This window comes from Mustelus asterias, chromosome 12, assembly GCF_964213995.1.
Source record: "Mustelus asterias chromosome 12, sMusAst1.hap1.1, whole genome shotgun sequence".
NCBI classification, from domain to species: Eukaryota; Metazoa; Chordata; class Chondrichthyes; order Carcharhiniformes; family Triakidae; genus Mustelus; species Mustelus asterias.
This window is the reverse complement of record NC_135812.1, coordinates 78,204,985-78,221,806: the sequence shown is the minus strand read 5'-3', so window position 1 is coordinate 78,221,806 and position 16,822 is coordinate 78,204,985. Positions and strand designations below refer to the sequence as shown.

General features: G+C 44.1%; 1 protein-coding gene across 1 annotated transcript in view; it reads left to right on the top strand.

The window, feature by feature from the left end:
- Positions 1 to 4,290: 4,290 nt before the first annotated feature.
- Positions 4,291 to 16,822, top strand: part of usp43a (ubiquitin specific peptidase 43a) — a 494,804-nt gene continuing 482,272 nt past the window's right edge. Inside the window, exons 1-2 of the mRNA XM_078225475.1 lie at positions 4,291 to 5,108; positions 10,973 to 11,110. Coding sequence (XP_078081601.1) covers positions 4,431 to 5,108; positions 10,973 to 11,110 — 816 coding nt within the window. The 5' untranslated portion in view covers positions 4,291 to 4,430. The remainder of the gene's footprint in view (positions 5,109 to 10,972; positions 11,111 to 16,822) is intronic.

The window sequence follows — 16,822 nt, the reverse complement described above, 5'->3', positions numbered from 1 at the left end:
TGTTGCAGGCAAGGATAATTGGGTGGCCTGCTCAAAATGCTGGTAGCTAACCATTTAATGACTACTGCATTTGCTGGTGATTTGTTCAGTTGTCTACTGTAAACTGGTATCTTTGGACCAACAAACTTTGAACATCACTGAAAATAAATTTGGACGCACCAGGAATTGTGCAGTTGGGCTCAATTTTGGACTCCAAGGCAAACACCCTCGTGGCCTGGCTGGCATGTTGACTTTCCAGTTGCGTCGTATATGAAGAAATGTCATTGCAACCTTATAAAGCATCAGCAATGGGTGAGTGATGAGAGCAGGCTGTGGCTCCTTTGCTTGGCAGCCAATGTGAACAGACACTGATATTGGGCCAGCACGTGGCTTGGGCCATGGAACACTGCCATTGCGGCAGTTCTTTTCCAGCTCAGTGGCTTTGTATCCAGAGTGGGCATCAACCCTTATCCAAATCGTGCTGGTTAGGGTGCATTGACCCGAACAGGCGCTGGAGTGTGACAACAAGGGGAATTTCACAGTAACTTCATTGCAGTGTTAATGTAAACCTTACTTGTGACTAATAAATAAAACTTTTAAAAAATCCACTCACTTGTGATCTGTGTCTGAGGAAAGTGCCCGCCACGTCTTCTGCCTCATCAATAATGCCCAATCAACAGGCCTCCACTCACATCAAGAAAATAAGGAATGGGGCACTGGGGAATCTGACACATACCAAGTGGTCTCCAAAACAGCAAATCTGTTGCACAGATATCCCGGTTGACAAGCTACTCAGACAATAACTGCTGTTACAAAAACAGAGAATGCTGGAAAATCTCAGCAGGTCTGACAGCATCTGTGGAGGGAGAACAGAGCCAATGTTTCGAGTCTGGATGACCGTTTGTCAGAGCTGTTATTCTGGCAGTGTCCAAAGCAGCGAATCAGCAATAGAGGGAGATGGAGATCAGACAGACATTTCAAAAAGTGGAATTCCATCATTGAAAAGTTGGAATTCTGCCAAAAGTTGGAAATTTCTAATCCCTGTCCCCATCAGCAAAACTCCATCCCTAACAGATTCAATTGCTTGCATGTCCATCACCTTACAAGGGTTTGATTTGATTTATTATTGTCACACGTATTAGCATACAGTGAAAAGTATTGTTTCTTGCGCGCTATACAGACAAAGCATACCATTCAAAGAGAAGGAAAGGGGAGGGTGCAGAATGTAGTGTTCCAGTCATAGCTAGAGTGTAGAGAAAGATCAACTTAATATAAGGTTGGTCCATTCAACAGTCTGCTCGCAGCAAGGATGAAGATGTTCTTGAGTCGGTTGGTGTGTGTCCTCAGACTTTTGTATCTTTTTCCTGACGGAAGAAGGGGGAAGTGAGTATGTCTGGGTTGCATGGGGTCCTTGATTATGATGGAAGGATACTGATGACAATCTTTAAATTGTCTGGTAAGCCACAGATGGATCTCATTTACTGAGTTTTTGTTTCTATGGGTACGTATTTTTCTTGAACATTTTGGACCATTGCTTTAAATGTTTCCCACTGTTTATTTACCAGAATATCTTTTAATCTATCAACCGGCCATACCGGCGTAACTGGTTTCATTTGAGTTTAGGCGTCTCGTTTGGGCCTGGAGTATGTCGCTCTCAAACGTAAATTGGAATTCAATTGTGTTGTGATGTTATCTATCAGATGTCATCTACTGCTCTTGCCTGGTCTGTGTACAAGTTCTTCAAGTACTTCATGAGCAAACATCACGGGTTCGATTCCCGGCTCGGGTCACTGTCTGTGTGGAGTTTGCACATTCTCCTCGTGTCTGCGTGGGTTTCCTCCGGGTGCTCCGGTTTCCTCCCACAGTCCAAAGATGTGCGGGTTAGGTTGATTGGCCAGGTTTAAAAATTGCCCCTTAGAGTCCTGGGATGCGTAGGTTAGAGGGATTAGCGGGTGAATATGTGGGGATAGGGCCTGGGTGGGATTGTGGTCGGTGCAGACTCGATGGGCCGAATGGCCTCCTTCTGCACTGTAGGGTTTCTATGATTCTATGATCACTGTGAAAGAAGGTCAACTTACTGAAGTTCAATGAGCCAGCACCGATGTCATAGAAACTTGGACTGCATTACTCCTAACGTTCTATTGTTGCACCCCTTTTTACTGAGAGAATTCGCAGTCGAGTTGATCCAAGCTGCACTTTTCAATTGAGTAAAATTATCTCCATGTCTCCTGAGAACATTTGATTTTATTATTGTCACTTGCATCGGGATACAGTGAAAAGTATTGTTTCTTGTGCGCTATACAGACAACATACCGTTCATAGAATACATAGGGGAGAAGGAAAGGACAGGGGGCAGAATATAGTGTTACAGTTACAGATCGGGTGCAGAGAAAGATCAGCTTAATATATGAGAGGTCTATTCAAAAGTCTGATGGCAGCAGGAAAGAAGCTGTTCTTGAGTTGGTTGGTACGTGTTTTCAGACTTTTGTATCTTTTTCCCGATGGAAGAAGGTGGAAGAGGGAATGTCCGGGATGTCAAACTAAAGTTTGTGCATTTACTGTAACATCTAAAATGACAGAGAAGGTAAAGTCGCCATAGTCCCAGATGACCATAGGCTGCTTTCAATGTTGAGGGGTAGGAGGTAGCTGACTGGAGGTGATTTAACCTGACGATCACCACACCCCAGGTGAGGGGTAATGTTGAGAAGGTGGGGCCGTCATGAATAACCTCAGCCGGTGTGGGAATTGAACCCGCACTGTTGGTGTCGTTCTGCATCACAAAGACTTGGACAAGCAAAACACACAGGTGTTGCTGGCACAAATGCAGGGCACATTTAAGGGCAAAATGATTGTGAAATGAAGTTACTAATGAATCCTCCTTCGCTACACAATACCAGATCTAAAGCAGTTCATAGAATCCCTACAGTGCAGGAGGCCATTCGGCCCATCGAGCCTGCACTGACAACAATCCCACCCAGGCCTTATTTAACCCCACATATTTACCCTGCTAATCCCCCTGACACTAAGGGGCAATTTAGCATGGCCAATCCACCTAACCCTTTGGAGTTGTTTTTTGAAAAATAGAGTCATAGAATCCCTACAGTGGAGAAGGAGGCCATTCGGCCCATCGAGTCTGCACCCACCCCAATCCCACCCAGGCCCTCTTCCCGTAACCCCACATATTTACCCTGCAAATCCGCCTGTCACTAGGGTCAATTTAGCATGGCCAATCAACCTAACCCGCACATCTTTGGACTGTGGGAGGAAACCGGGGCACCCGGAGGAAACCCACAGCAAACATGGGGAGAAACTCCACACAGACAGTGACCCGAGACCGGAGTTGAACCTGGGTCCCTGGCACTGTGAGGCAGCAGTGCTAACCACTGTGCCACCCCCAATCCTAAATTCTTGTTATATACCTGCTTTGTGCAAATATCTTTGCTAATAATGTCAGGTTGAACTTAAAGACAGCCATCCCTGGAGGAGGCAGAACTTCATGAATACTTCTGGGTATCATCCTGGTAGTACTTTAAAAAAGCGATTGAACACTGTGTGTAGTGTATGGGTAGTGAGTGTTAATGCTGCTATGAATGGAAGGTTTTAGTAGCACAGCTATGGTTACGCGCTGCAGTTGGGTATTACAATTGTGACAATGGAACCTGTTAGATAGCATCGCATGGATTCTTTGTACCAACAAGCCGCCTGTAACTCCTGAACTGGCGCCAGCCCGGCTCCCCACCGCTGGGGGGATAAAGATTTCAGTCTTGAAAAAAAGACAAGCTGATTTTAAAAAGGCGGAATTCCGCTAATCCACCCCACCAACTGGACATCAGGGGATTTCTGGACAGTACAAAGGATGCATCTAAGTTTCTTTGCGGGGGAGGGGGAATTCACAAGTTTTATTGGAGAAATCCCAACAAGAAAAAGATCACGGGATGGATTTCGTGTCCTGGTTCAGCAGGAGAATTTCAAGTCAGGAGAGAGGGTGGAACATTAAGCAAGTCTCCTTGTTGCCTTCTGTTCAAATTTACAACTAGAAGCTGCCTGAGGGGAGGAGAATGGAAACAACACGTCTCTGAGTGGCAGTCTTGTCTCTGTGTGCTGTGGCCAGCAGTATTTCCCGTGTTAAAACAAGGCTCCAGTAGTGGAGTGGATATGTGGGGCGGAGCAGCACACACACACACTCCTCCAGCAAACCAGCTCCACTACACACTCATTCAGATGCTGGTTAGCCACAACATGGAGTAAGGTAACAACAACACACCTTGTCTTACACTCTGAGAAGGAGGAACTGGACTGAGAAGCAGGCATTCCCAGGCGCTGTTTGTGGATGTGATTTCCTGGTTGATATATATTTATGGACAGAATGGATACAGTGAGTGTGTGAGAGCTGGATGGGACCCAGAGGAGTGGTTCAGGTGCTGGGGTCTCAGTGACTTGGCGGGGGGGATATGGAGAGCTCTGCGGGGGACAAGGTGGGCAAGACCACCCTGAAGACCAAGCTGAACAAGGGCAAGAGGAGGAAATCCTTCTCCGGCAAACTCTTCAGGAGGAGGTCTCTGAGGTCGGTCGGCAGCTTCGTACGGGGGGTCTTCAAAACTTTATTCACTTTGGCACCTTTCGGAGAGGTGGGTTCCGAGGGGGGAGGAGGAGGAGGAGACGCTGGAGGTGGAGGAGAGGGAGAAGAGGAAGAGGAGGAGGAGGAGGATGATGGAGGCTTCAGGGACGGAGCTGTCACCCTGGCCACTTGCTCCGAGGCGGTGGGCAGCCAGGAGCAGGAGCAGCCCCCGGAGAGGAGCGTGTCCCTGGGCAGGGGCTCCGGGAGGGAGCTCCGCCTGTCCTGGGGCTCGGGCGGGGAGAAGACCCCCGGCGTGCTGGGCTTGAAGAACCACGGCAACACCTGCTTCATGAACGCCGTGGTGCAGTGTCTGAGCAACACCGAGCTCTTCGCCGAGTACCTGGGCTTGGAGCAGTACCGCTCCGAGCTCCAGCAGCTCCGGGCCAACGGCACCCTCCGCAGCCGGGAGCCACCGTCCCACTGCCGGCCCGAAGTCACCGAGCAACTGGCAGCCCTGGTACGGGCTCTCTGGACACTGGACTACACACCGCAGCTCTCAGTCCAGTTCAAGGTATGTCCCCCAAATCTCTCCCCCCTTCCAGGTAACCTACTCACTTCCAAAACAAAACAGGATTTGTCCAACTGTTCGTGAATTCCGAATAAAACACTCCTTTTAAACAGGATAGACACAGGGAAGTATCAACCTTTCTAATCAATAACCCCCAATCTTTCTCTCCCCCCCCCCCCCCCCCCCCCCAACCTGCTCACTTACAAAACCAAACAAGATTTGGCCAACTACTGGTGAATTTCAGTGTAAAATGTTCCTCAAATCTCTCACCCCTCTTCCCCACTCTCCACTCCATGTAACCATGTAACATAAGAACAGAATTTGTCCAACTGCTAGCGAATTCAGAGTAAAATACCCTCAAGGTATGTCCCTCAAATCTCTACTTCTTGCCCCCCCCCCTCACTCCCTTCCCCACTCAAGGTAACCTGTTCACTTACATGAAAAGATCAGGATTTGTCCAACTGCTGGTGAATTTCAGAGTAAAATACTCTCCTTTTAAACAGAATGGACACAGGGAAGTATCACAACCTTTGTAATTAAGTGGGGGTTGGGGGGGGGCGGTGGCATGGTGGCACAGCACCTGGGACCCGGGTTTGATTCCCGTCTTGGGTCTCTGTGCGGAGTCTGCACATTCTCCCCGTGTCTGTGTGGGTTTCCTCTGGGTGCTCCGGTTTCCTCCCACAGTCCGAAAGATGTGCTGGTTAGACGGATCGGCCATGTTAAATTCTCCCTCATTGTACCCAAACAGGTGCCAGAGTGTGGCGACTAGGGGATTTTCACAGTAACTTTGTTGCAGTGTTAATGTAAGCCTACTTGTGGCACTAATAAATAGTGCCTTAAACTTAAGAGTTTGAGAGTGTTTTGATTCATGTCCCCATTATTAAAACAATCCCTAGTCTCCCAGTTTAGGGGCAGGTGAGGTCACAGAGGCTTGTTTTTGACTGAAGCAATTGCCAAAAACCTCACGGAAATACCTGGATCTGAGGTGTCTGTGACACTGTGTTTTCCCAGGAATCTGCTGAACATGAGAGTTTGCCATTGGCTGATTGTGGAAGGTTTGGCTATTGGCCAAGGATTTAATCTGTTGCTGTGAACCCTGAACAACACTTGGGCTAATTTTCGGGGGCACTGTTTCATGTCTGTCATTACTCCCTGGCTAATAAATGTTTGGTTCATTTTTAAATGCTGCAAAATTACTTTTATTCGCCAAAATTGTCGTCACAGTCATGCTCAATCTAATTTTTAAAATAATCTTTTATTGTTTTTCCACAAATTCAAGTTTGCATCAATGACACTGTCATTATGCAAGTTGTTTTTTTTAGATTGCTCCTCGATAGTGCAGTACAGTCCCTACAATGCAGTAGGAGGCCATTCGGCCCACTGAGTCTGCACTGATTCTCTGACAGAGCATCTTACCCAGGTTCTTCCCTGTGTCAGAGCATCTTACCCAGGTTCTTCCCTGTGCCTTATCCCCATGACTCATTTCCCATGGCTACCCAACACAATCTTGGACACTAAGAGGCAATTTAGCATGTCCGATCCACCTAACCTGCACATTTTTGGGGTGCATGAGGAAACTGGAGCACCCTGAGGAAGCACAAGGGGAGTACGTGCCAACTCCACACAGCCATCCAAGGCCAGAATTGAATACAGGTCCCTGGCACTGTGAGGCAGCAGTGCTAACCACAGTGCAAGTTTGAAACATTGCCTTGTATTTTTTGCCTCTGGTAGTTACAAATTGAACTGCTCCTGTTTTAACATAGGTAATTTGCAAAAGAAATATAGAGAACTCGAAAGGAGTGGAGAAATGGTTTTGAGGAAAATATTCCTGTAAAGTCACGGGTACTGAGAGCACATCGAGATTTGCTTAAGGGTTGTTGATTGTATCCTGGATTCAATGGTGTCAATTATCAATCCCTGCGTTACTCTCAGACCTCAGTGGAGTTGTTAGACTGCTGGCACTTGCCTCAGAGCAGTCCCTGTAACAGTTCTCCCCAGTGACACCAAATCTCTGCATGTAAATGTTCACATTCACAGAGATCCACTCACCAGCTCCTTGTTAAACTTTAATATTCCAAGAGTGCCAGTATTTTCTAATGTTAAAAATGAAACTTAATGGACTTCACTAGAAACTTTCAGACCTGCCTTTTGGACTGGGCTGCAGTTACATGCGGTGAGAAGCTGCATGGTAGACGTAGTCTAGAACCTCTTGGCCAAGGTGAATTATACACACACACATAACTTTTGAAACTGAATTAACGGTTGATTCCTGTTGCATTCGCTGCAAGACTTTTGTTTCCTGCTTCGTTTTATTAATTGAATTGCAAACCTTTACAGCAAGAAAAGACACACATGAATTTCTAGACTTGATTACATCACACAAAATGACTACCTGGTATAAAGCTGAGTGGATTGTTTTAAGAGCAACAAAGTTTGTTATTAAACTTGCGTCAGTTTTCTCATGAAAATGTACAATTATTTCTGTGTCCAAGCCACTCCCAACTTTAATGATCACATACCTGTCGCTCTTAACTTTTTCCAAAGCCCTTTCACAGTAACTTAATTGCAGTGTTAATGGAAGCCAACTTGTGACACGAATAAATAAACTTAAAAACTTAAACATTGATGAAGATTGATGGATTTATGGAGACCATTGCTTCACAATGAATACTTTGAAAGATACTGTTACTTTTTTTAACAGAAAAGGTTAATCAGACAGCATTATACAAGGTCTCTCACATAACATCTTGAGTGTGGTGATTAATATGGAGACAAACATGGTCGAGATTCTGGGTGAAATATTAACTTGATACCCATTCAGTTGCATGGAGTTGAAATCAGGCTCTTTCTGACAGCAACATTCACAAAAGGCCATCGGATGTTTGGTTAGTCCATCTTTGACTTGACGAAACAGAACAGAAAATAAGGGAAACACTCAGCATGAATTTTGTTTTGGTTTCCTTTTTCACTTTTCTCATTCATTACTTCAATCCTGCACCCTGTAACACATCTCTCTTGTTTGTTATTAACTTTTCCTCTTCTCTATGATTCTGTCTTTATTGAAAAGCTGTTCATCTCGAACATTCTGATGAAATCTCAACTTTGATTCACTTTCCGCGATTGCCGCCTGACCTGCCAGCATGTTTTCAGCAGCATTCGCAGTATTTTCTTATAATTATAGAATCCCTGCAGTGTAGAAGGAGGCCATTCAGCCCATTGAGCCTGCACAGACCGCAATCCCACCCAGGCCCTAACCCTGTTGCCCCACATATTTAACCTGTTAATGTCCCTGACACTAAGGGGCAATTTAGCATGGCTAATCAACCTAATCTGCACATCTTTGGACTGTGGGAGGAATCCGGACCACCCAGAGGAAGCCCACAGAGAATATGTGGAGTTTGCACAGACAGTAACCCAAGGCCGGAATCGAACCCGGGTCTCTGGCGCTGTGAGGCACAGTGCTAACCACTGTGCCACCATGCCACCCCTGATGCCAGATACCTTTGCTTTATATCGTGTTGGTTAACACACTTTATTTTTCTTTGGCCTGTGTCGTGGAATCCTTGACATCTATTTATGCTGTCGGCGCATGCATATTGGCACTTAATTTTATCATCTCATCTGAAGATCAGATTAGAACTCTGCACTGATTCTGCTACCAATTTATATTAGCGCCAAAACAAATTCTGCAAACTGATGAGCAGAATCAGCTGCATTTTGAGTTGCTCTCAACAATTTTGATTTTAATACAGCTCCAATTACACAGTCATACACAGGGAAATTTGCCCTTCAAAAAACACTTGGTCACAGCAGCTGCCAAATTTGATTTCTGTCTCTGCAGATACCATGTATACTTGTTTTAAAGACACATTTTTAGACCAAAACCCATGGGGTTGACTTTTGCACAGGTAATTTAAAGTTTAATTATTAGTGTCACAAGTCGGCTTACATTAACACTGCAATGAAGTTACTGTGAAAATCCCCGAGTCGCTACACTCCAGCACCTGTTCGGATACATTGAGGGAGAATTTAGCATGACCAATGCACCTACCAAAAACGTCTTTCTGACTGTGGGAGGAAACTGGAGCACCCAGAGGAAACTCTCACAGTCATGGAGAGAACGTGCGCACTCTGCACAGACAGTGACCCAAGCTGCGAATCGAACCCAGGTCCCGAACGCTGTGAGGCAGCAGTGCTAACCACTGCCACCGGGCTGCCCCTAATGGTAATATTTTCAGAGGTTGATATTCTTTGATTTGGACCCAAGTGAAATCAAAAATGACCCATCTCGATGGAATAATGTAAAAACCAATAACACTGAAGAAATCATATTAATTATCTAACATTTATTTTGTAACATTGTCATCTATGCTTCATCCATATTATTTATTTATTTTATAACAGTACGAGCTATATACATTCTGCACCCTATCCTTTTCCTTTTCTCCTATGTACTTCATGAGCGGTAGGTTTTGCCTGTATAGCGCAAGGAACACTACTTTCCACTGTATCCCTGTACATGTGACAATAAATCAAATACAATCATTAGTATTTCGATATTTAAAATTAAATCATGAACCTCTCCAGGATTATACTTTGGTCCTAACATTTTTGGGCTTTGACCCCTGAAGAACTCTCGTCATCTTTGGCATTTAAATATTATGTTTTTTAGGCTAAACGTCATGGGGTCAACTTTTACTTGAGTACATACAGCATTAGACTAAAGACACAGTGGATATAAATCTGTATTTATTTATTCAAATACACTTAATATCTTAGTGTTACGACAGTCACGGTAGCACAGTGGTTAGCACGGCTGCCTCACAGCACCAGGGACCCGGGTTCAATTCCAGCCTCGGGTGACTGTCTGTGTGGAGTTTGCACACTCTCTCCATGTCTGCCTGGGTTTCCTCCGGGTGCTCCAATTTCATAGAATCATAGAATCCTACAGCGCAGAAGGAGGCCACTTGGCCCCTCGAGTCTGCACCGACCACAATCTCTCCCAGGCCCCAACCCCAGAGCCCCATGCATTTACCCTAGCAAGTCCCCCTGACACTCGGGGGCAATTTAGCATGGCCAATCCACCTAACCCATCTTTGGACTGTGGGAGGAAACTGGAGCATCCGGAGGAAACCCACACAGACATGGGGAGAACGTGCAAACTCCACACAGACAGTGAGCCAAGCTGGGAATTGAACCCTGGTCCCTAGCACTGTGAGGTAGCAGTGCTAACCACTGTGCCACCGTGCTGCCCATTTCCGCCCACAGTCCAAAGATGTGCGGGTTAGGTGGATTGGCCATGCTAAATGGATCTTTTAGTGTCGGGGCACTGGCAGGTAAATACGTGCAGCCTCAATGGGCCGAATGCCCTCCTGCACTGTAAGGATTTTACGATTCTTCTATGGTTCTATGACGGTCATAATTAGGTTATTACTGGTGTTGCTTCATGTTCAGCATTGAAAGTGCAGTGCAAGCAACTTGTCCATCCCTTACACTGAATAGGAAGTCTGGAGCTCAGCAAAGTGCAAGTGTTCTAACATCCCCTTGGTTTAAAAAAAAACAGGCTAAAAGCTACTCAACAGATAAGAGACAGTTGTTGGAGCTCCTTCATCAGTGTACTTTACATACTGACAGAACTGTATTTTCAAAGTTTCCTGTCTTTATTTCACATATACTGTTTCACTTTCATTTCCACTGGGAGATTGTGATACTGGGGCAATTTATCCCATGTATATTATTCCTACAGCGCACGCGACTTATGGGCTACCTGCTGACTAATTGCAAGGTTTTTAACGACTATGACTTTTCACCTTTTGAAACACTCTGAGTCTGTCTTGTTTTAATAAGGAATGTTTGTTTTATTTCAGAACATAGTAGCAAAATATGGGTCGCAATTTCGTGGGAATTCTCAGCATGATGCACTTGAGTTCCTTCTGTGGTTACTGAACAGAATTCATGAAGACCTCAATTGTTCGCCGAACAAAAAATCAAAGCCTTCCATTAAGGTGAGTTAACACAGTCGGCTTGGTTCATTTATTACCCAGGTCTCCACTTACAAGCTGCACAGAGCATCTTATTTAGAAGGACACAATGGACAATCATAGTAGTTGGAATGAGATCAAACTGACAATGTTAAAAATATTCCCCAAAAAGTAGGTTTAATAAGCATGTACAGATCAGATCTTCTGGACATTTGTTGCTCTTGCAACATTTATATCTATTCGCTTAGTAAAGAAGTTTTAAACAAAGTATGCAAGTAATTTACTGTTTGCTGAGTATTGATAATTGCAGGACTATAACAAATACATTCAAAAATTTGTGCAGTTAACTTTGCACAAGATATTCAGTCGGAAGAGTGTATTGGGGGGAATTTTCCTGTCCCACCCGCCACAGGAATCGTAGCGGGCAGGGGGTGGATCATGCTAAGGTCCGTTGATCTCGGACGGGATGTTCCAGTTTTCAGGCGAGCACAGCCGGAAAATCCCGCTCATTGTGTGTATTATTACAGATGAAAGATATAGTGGCTATGAATGATAATTCTTTTGTTGTAATGATGAACACAGATCCTGTTGCCTGAGTTCATGACTTTTGTTGGACTCAACAATTTGAGATAAATGCATTACATTTCTGCTGTGATGGTTTTTCCAACTAAATAAAGTGGAGTCCAACATATTGTTTGTCATGAATTAGCTCTATTAATGGCAAAAGAGGCTTTCGTCTGTAATCCCCCATTTTAGAAAAAAAACCAGACAGTTGTTGGATTGAAAGTTTCTTCTGAACATTGTTAAATTTCTGTATGCTTCTTCTGACATATATTCTTGAAAGAATGAAAATAATCTCTTACTGTTGTCGTGGACAGCAATTAAGCATTCTATTCATAACTTCCACATTCAATGAGCTGTGAAATTAGTGTAGACATCACTGCAACGTTGAGCACGGTGTGGTGGCACCATTCGTATAAGCAACGAACCACGGGAAATGCAAAATGGGCTCGTGCACCGTTCTCCAACAAACTTACCTGAACTGCCGTCTTAGTTTAAAATTACACTTGGCAAGTAGTTCACTCATTTGTGGAAAAGTGCTTTCCTGCTATCTAAACAGAAAGGCAGGTAATCACCTTTTTGGTACAATATTTACCCAATATTGTTTCAGCTGGAGCCATGAAATTAAGTGATGAAACCAGATGAAGATGCTCTTTAGGATCTGCGATTCACAAAATGAGGCTCTTTGGTTTCCATGAAAATGGAAAAAGAATCACATGGTTGAGATCCAGAGATTTCCTCGCTGTTCATAGTGTGTTTGTTCATTAGAATATATTTGTGGGTAATTGCCTGCCTGCGATGGGTTTCTCTATAAATGCTTCAGCAAAATGATTGAATATTTGCTGATTGCTCTGAACGGTCTCAAAAGTCCGGAAACGAGAAAGTGTGGCTGCTGCCTTTCATGATGTCGGGAAATAGCAGGGATGACAGCTTTACCTGGGAAGCGTTCTATGATCTTCCGCCTTTGATTAGTTGGACCTTGCATTATTTCGCAGGTTTAAGTGAATCCTGTAAGGACGATCAGTAATTATTGATGAGGTCTTATTCACCACTTGGTAGTGAACATTGAGCATGAATATCTCTGGCATGCTAGTATATTTCAAAATGCTCTTCTTGTATGAAGCAGTCCTGCTTTTGATCACTTCTCGGTTTATTAAATAATTTCAGAAGATTTTATAATGATTAATTCTTGTGTTTTGGCTCTATAATTTGATTTTAGAAAGTTATGAGGCAAATCATGAGGCATAGCAGCTGCAATTGTCAAATATACAAAGTGTGCATGCTGCTTATGCAAGAACTGTTTTCCATTTCTAGCTGTGGGTGTACCTTCTTTGGTTGTTTTTGCTCCATTTGTCTGTTGGGTTGGGACAGTTGTGATCCCTGTTCATTAATGCCAATTTTCTGCTTCAGAATTCATTCCAAGGTTAAAGAAAACTGTTGTTTGCATGCTGTGAAGATGAGCATTGCACCTCCTAACCGCCTGCTTTCCGACAAATTGCTATTTTAGTAATTCCTGTAGTAATTATATTGTGACACTTTTCAAATTGTTTTGGCTGGATAACAATTTTCACAATTACAAGTAAAATGGTTTGAGATGTTTTGCAAACTGGCTTACCAAGTCACATCATTTGACTCTTGTATCCTGTAGAGAAAGTACTCACTTTACATGTAGAGCCATGTTTGCAAGATTTGATAGCAAAATTAGTCTTTCAGCCAGTTTTAGAAAGTTTTTTAAATTAGGAAGCAAGACTATGAAAGCACCCAAAGATGTGTAGGTTAGGTGGATTGGCCATGCTAAATTGACCCTTCGTGTCGGGGGGGATTAGCAGGGTAAATATGTGGGGTTACAGGGATAGGGCCTGGGTGGGATTGTGATCGGTGCAGGCTCGATGGGCCAAATGGCGGCCTCCTGCACTGTAGGGATTTGGTCCAAATACCTGGAGAAGCTTGAGTCATGGGATGGAGGATGAAATTTAATATAGGCAAATGTAAATAGCATGGATTGGAGGTGAAAATAGGAAACAGATGTACTGCACGAATGGTGCGGAACTGAATGATACTGAATAAGACCGAGGAGCATTACTCATGGGACAAAATTGTGAACAACCCTTGAGTAATTCTGGTTACTGAGACGGAAGGGAGACAGTCAAGCTTTGGAGGGAGTACAAAGCTGACCCCAAGGTCGGACAGTGAGGAAAGACTGGAGAGACCTGGGTTTTATACCCTTGAAAGGAGGCAACTGTAGAAATATGCAAGGTTGTAGACTGCACAGAACAGGTAATTCTGGAAGCTTACTTCAGCTTAAACTGTGAAAGAAGGGCCAGGAATCAGTATTAAAAGTGGTAAAAGGTAACTTTCTATCAGGAAGTAGCTCTTCACACAGCAGGATATATTTTGACCTAGTGTGAAATAGGTAATAGCAAAGTGGCAGCCTGATAACTCTCCTGTTTTATTTGCATGGGAAGTGGCCCACTAATTACAAATTCTTTACATATAAAAAGTCAAAATCTATCCCAATGTGTAAGAACACATTAGATGCATTGGCTATGCTAAATTGTCACTGGTGTCCAGCGATGTGCAGGTTAGGTGGTAAATGTGTGGGGTTACAGGGATAGGGTGGGAAGATGGGTCTGGGTAAGATGCTCTTTCAGAGAGTTGGTGCAGACTCGATAGCCCGAATGGCCGCCTTCTGCACTGTAGGGATTCTGTGGAATAAATTCCCTGAGAGAACAGTGGAGGCAAAAGCCCTGGATTCATTTAAGATTCGATAGGACGTTGGAATGAACGTGAGTGTCGGGTCATTTTTAATCAGTAAACTCAGAGGACTGAATGGTCACTTGCATCTGGAATTAATTTGTAACTTTGAGATTTCATTGCAATTGATGCACCATGACCAGCCAGGAGGACGTTAGTTTTGTAAGATGGTTGGTTGTCTTGGTATAGTTCCTCTGCACTGTTCTGTTCCTCACAGTCCCTCATTTCCTCCACTCCCAGCACCTCCCTCACATTGTCTGGGAGCCAAAATGGTGACCTAATCGGAAACAATGTTGCCTCAACAGTCTAGACTGTAAATTAAAAGTCCTCCCGGTTTGTGTCCTGAACTGAACGCTTTGCAATAAGAGCTACCAGGCAATCTTGAACAATTAAGAACAAACTTCCATATTGGAATCACGTTATTTGAAAAGTTGAACATGGTACAAACAAATTGTTTTGTATCAACTGATGTTTCGTATGTTCAATTAAAGCATGGTTTTTATAAAACAGCTTTACACTTTATATTAAAATGATGCTTTTAAAAGATGTTTTCTGATTTAATTTTTGGTCAGTTGGAAGTCAACATGTAAGTGAACCACCCAGGGCTCAGGGATCCAAAGTTGTTTCTCCAGATTTTTTGTAGAGTTAGCTGCCATCTGCCTGTGTTTGATTTGATTTATTATTGTCACATGTATTAGCATACAGTGAAGAGTATTGTTTCTTGCGCACTATACAGACAAACATAGAGACGGAAAGGAGAGAGTGCAGAATGTAGTGTTACAGTCATAGCTAGGGTGTAGAGAAAGATCAACTTAATGCAAGGTAAGTCCATTCAGATATCTGCTGGCAGCAGGGAACCACCCGGGGCTCAGGGATCCAAAGTTTCTTCTCCAGATTTTTTGTAGAGTTAGCTGCTATCTGCCTGTTCTTATAAACTGTTCTTGAGTCGGTTGGTATGTGATCTCAGACTTTTGTATCTTTTTCCCAACTGAAGAAAGTATGTCCAGAATGTGTGGGGTCCATGGTTATGCTGGCTGCTTTTCCGAGGCAATGGAAAGTGTAGATGGGGTTAATGGATGGGACTTTCGGCCCTTTGTCTAAGATCGAGCGGCAGATTAAGCCCAAGATGAGGTGTGATGCCTTATCTTGTCAGCTTGGATCTTGTTTCCCCCTCTTGTGGGGACCCTGAATTGGATTCGGTTTGAATCTGGTTTTTGGAGCAAAGAATGAATTTGGGTCCGCCCAGTTCATTCTGAGCATTGGCTTTGTAACTTGAAGAATGGAGTAAAAACGGCTCAAACTTGAGACCGAATTAGAGACTTTTTCGGAGGGCCCCAGGGATCAGGTGAATTGAATTGCCTATCAGAAGTTCAAACTGGGCAATTCCCATGGGATTTCCGTGGAGTCCTGTACCACATATTCCGGGGTATATCTGGTCTCTGACTATCCAGAGTCCAGAAGATCTAGGCCAATGCCTCATTTAGATACGAGGGGAATGTTTGTTTTTTAAAGCTATCGTTTATGAAGGAATCATAATCTGCGCATTGAAGAAGATTGATTGTTGATAATGTAAATGTTGAAAAAGTAGCAAGTGAAAGATTTATGATGCCAATAAATCCAGGTTGGTGTATTGGCATCATGTCCTGTAGTAAATTCAAACAGACAACTCTCCATTCACAGCTTTGGTCTCTGGAGATGAAAATGCTTCCTCTAAGGGATGTTGAGAATTGAATGCGTTATTCAAACTCCATTTCCTGTTTTCGTTTAATGCCTTGGTTTCAGCGCAGCTTTTGTAGAGTTTGGGAAGGAACATGCTTCCCACCTACTCTCCTGATCCCCATACAGTATGCTTCAGGAATCTCCCAACTGAATGACTGAAAATCCATGCAACCTGTTTGCCTGATGCAGCATGCATAGCTTCAGCTGAAGATCCTCATTTTAAAAATAACAAGGTTTAGGGTTTGATTGGTTAAGTACTGAGTAAAAGAGAGCATCAGCTCCCTATAGCTCAGGTGTTGGACCACTCTTGAATAATGTCCGGTTGTTAACTGTGTCCTACTCAAAGGAATATTTTGTTAAAATGCTCTGGGCAGAATTTAATGAGAAGAGCATGGTTCCTGTTGGGGGAGGGATCTGGGAATGAGGGCCACCTCCACTCATCTGTTGGGAATTGCAACGCGTGCAATTACAATACAGGTGGGAAGTTCTCCTTGGGGACAAGGGCTACCCACAAAGGACCTGGCTGATGTCGCCCGTGTGACAACCTCAGACTCCTGCAGAGGGAAGGTACAACGAGGGTCATGCCGCAACCCGGACGTGGGTGCAGCACACAATAGACATCCTGAAAATGAGGTTCCGGTGCCTGGACAGATCTGGCGGAGCACTCCAGTACACTCCCCAGAGGCTGCCCTGTATCATTGT